Source organism: Penaeus chinensis, chromosome 3 (genome assembly GCF_019202785.1).
Source record: "Penaeus chinensis breed Huanghai No. 1 chromosome 3, ASM1920278v2, whole genome shotgun sequence".
NCBI classification, from domain to species: Eukaryota; Metazoa; Arthropoda; class Malacostraca; order Decapoda; family Penaeidae; genus Penaeus; species Penaeus chinensis.
This window is the reverse complement of record NC_061821.1, coordinates 11819097-11821596: the sequence shown is the minus strand read 5'-3', so window position 1 is coordinate 11821596 and position 2500 is coordinate 11819097. Positions and strand designations below refer to the sequence as shown.

The window sequence follows — 2500 nt, the reverse complement described above, 5'->3', positions numbered from 1 at the left end:
AGAGGCAGATGGAACGCGATAGCGAGAGACAAACGGAGAGGGAACTAGCCGCTGAAAGAGAGAGAGCGAGAGTACGAGACAGAGAGAGAGAGGCGGCCAATGAGAGGGAAAGAGGAGCAGGACGGGACAGAGAAAGAGGACGGCAGTCGGACTACGAGCGAGACAGAGGAATCGAAGCAGAGAGGGAGCGAGATCGGGAGGAGAGGCGAGGCACACCCACCACGCTTGAAAGGAGACGAGGAGAATTTGACCCTCACAGACCAACTAATCAATTCATCTCAGCCAGTGAAGCAGAAAGACAAAGAGAACGAGACCGACAGGAGGAGATCGAACGAGAGATCAGAAAAGCCGAACAGAAGAAAGAGGCCCTACGAAATAAGTCTTTGGTCAGTGCTTCGTATGACGTCCGACCGTCCAGTAGGGTAGTCGACAACCGGAGGAACGAAGATGACAGAATAAGGCAAGCTGAGCGCGAGAGAGCAATCCAGAGGGAGCGAGAGCGAAACGAAAAGTCGCATCGAAGGGATGAAGGAAATGGTCAGAGAGAAAGAGACCGAGACCAGCGTCGAGATGGAGACTCTGCAAGAGACCATGATCATAAGCACGACGGGCATCGGTTTAGCCATGAGAAACCTCCCATTCTGATCATCGAGGAAGTGCCAAATGACTCAACTAGCGGAGAGCACACGAACAGACGCCCAGTGTGGAGAGGGAGACCGAATACCAACGATAGGTACAGGGGCCCCGGTGGCGATCAGAGACCGATTCAGGACCCACGAGCGCCTGACAGACATCCTGTTCTTCCGCGACCCAGCATCACAAACTTGGACCGTCGTCCTGGCCGCCCCGACTATCCGTCGAAATATGATGAAGTGCATTTAGACATCCACCATGAGCATTTCCCTCATCATGACCATCATGACGGCGTTATAAAGCCCATTCCCATTCCACCTCCGCCACCCCCACCTGTGCCGATTCCTGTCCCCGTCCCGGTCCCGGCCCCAGATCCCGGTCTGATTCTGCAGCAGCAGCTGGGTCAGGCCTTACTCACGAAACATGCCATCGAGGCCGGGGTGTTAGCGAAGGCCGCGACGTTGGGAGTCTTAGGAGCCATTAAAGCCGGAGCCGCGGCTCACCTGGGAGCACTGGGAGCCGGTGCCGCCGTCAGTAATATCAAGCACGCTGTCAAGGACAAACTGAAGACGCACCTGAAGCACAAAGTGGCGCAGACAATTGCCGGTGGAGTGGCAGTTCCAGCTGGTCTTCATGCTCTCAAGGTGCACACTCAGCTCAAAGGAGCACAGCATCAGCTGCGTAAAGCCCGTGAGGCCATCTTACTCAAGCTGCTTTTACTCAGGTAAGTAGTATACCTTGCGTTAGACCAGCTTCTAAATGTATAAGTGCGTGAAACTGCATGACACTAAGTTACCATCAATAGACAGGCCATGTGTAATTTCACCCTTTGTGTAAACAGGCCTTTACAGACACTTTACGGACAGGCGTGGATCTATACGAGCCTAAAAGGGCCAAAAAGACGATTACATCTCTAATAGACTTCTCAATATTATTTATTTCACTTAGATTTTGACTCTACCTGGGATTCCCCTTTATACCCCAACTAGTTTTAACCCCCTGGCCTTGTTATTTGTTGAATCCATTAAGGAGTCTAAGAACATCTCTTATATTGTTACTTCCAAGGGTGAATACAATTGTATAGCGTAAGTGAAGTGTAAAATAACATAGATTTATCAATTAAGAAAATATAATCATTATGCATTAGAAATCTTCTGTTTCCAGGCCATACTTTAAGCATGTCGGTCCCACCTACATTATACCCCCCGAATTGCCGGACATACCTATTGGAGTCCATTTGACACCGGTTGAAGTGGAACAGCTGCCAAGGATATACATTGACGTACGTTCTAAGACCCCTGTTGATTCCCGTAGCGTCTTTGCAATGAGAAATTTGAATATCTAATTACCATAATGCTGATGATAATAATGATAGATATTTGATTTCGAAATTAACGCTGGCGTAGTTATCTTGATTTTATCCACTGTAGTGTAGTGTCGTGATGATATTCTTCGTCAACAGGTGCCCCACAGTGATGCGTTTGCCCCTATCCACATTCCCGAGCTCAAGGATGTGTTAGAGCCGCCCTTGGAGGCTGAATACGTGGAGTACATCCTCGGTTTGCCTGAATACATATTCTCTGCCGTCACAAGCATGTGCGTTGTCTGCCTTCTGTGTTGCAACAAACATCATAATAATTAGCCTAAACTGAATTCACATCTTTGCTGGGTGAAATAGACATTTTTTCGTTATTAATAATATCGTTTTTTTTTTTCATATCATCATCATATTGCATGTATCAGTACAAGGTTATTTGATAAGCAGACTGTTTCCATAATGCTGTCATGATAGGGAAATCACTCTTTTCATTAAATCTCTTTAGAGAAAAAAGTTATGACACAGCAATACGAATGAAACCTTGCTGAT

General features: G+C 47.6%; 1 protein-coding gene across 1 annotated transcript in view; it reads left to right on the top strand.

The window, feature by feature from the left end:
- The window catches only part of LOC125044256 (mucin-2-like), a 30269-nt gene that overhangs the window by 10491 nt on the left and 17278 nt on the right, over nt 1-2500 (top strand). The window contains exons 2-4 of the mRNA XM_047640834.1: nt 1-1357; nt 1798-1915; nt 2096-2229. The exon at nt 1-1357 is cut by the window's left edge and continues 240 nt beyond it. Coding sequence (XP_047496790.1) covers nt 1-1357; nt 1798-1915; nt 2096-2229 — 1609 coding nt within the window. The remainder of the gene's footprint in view (nt 1358-1797; nt 1916-2095; nt 2230-2500) is intronic.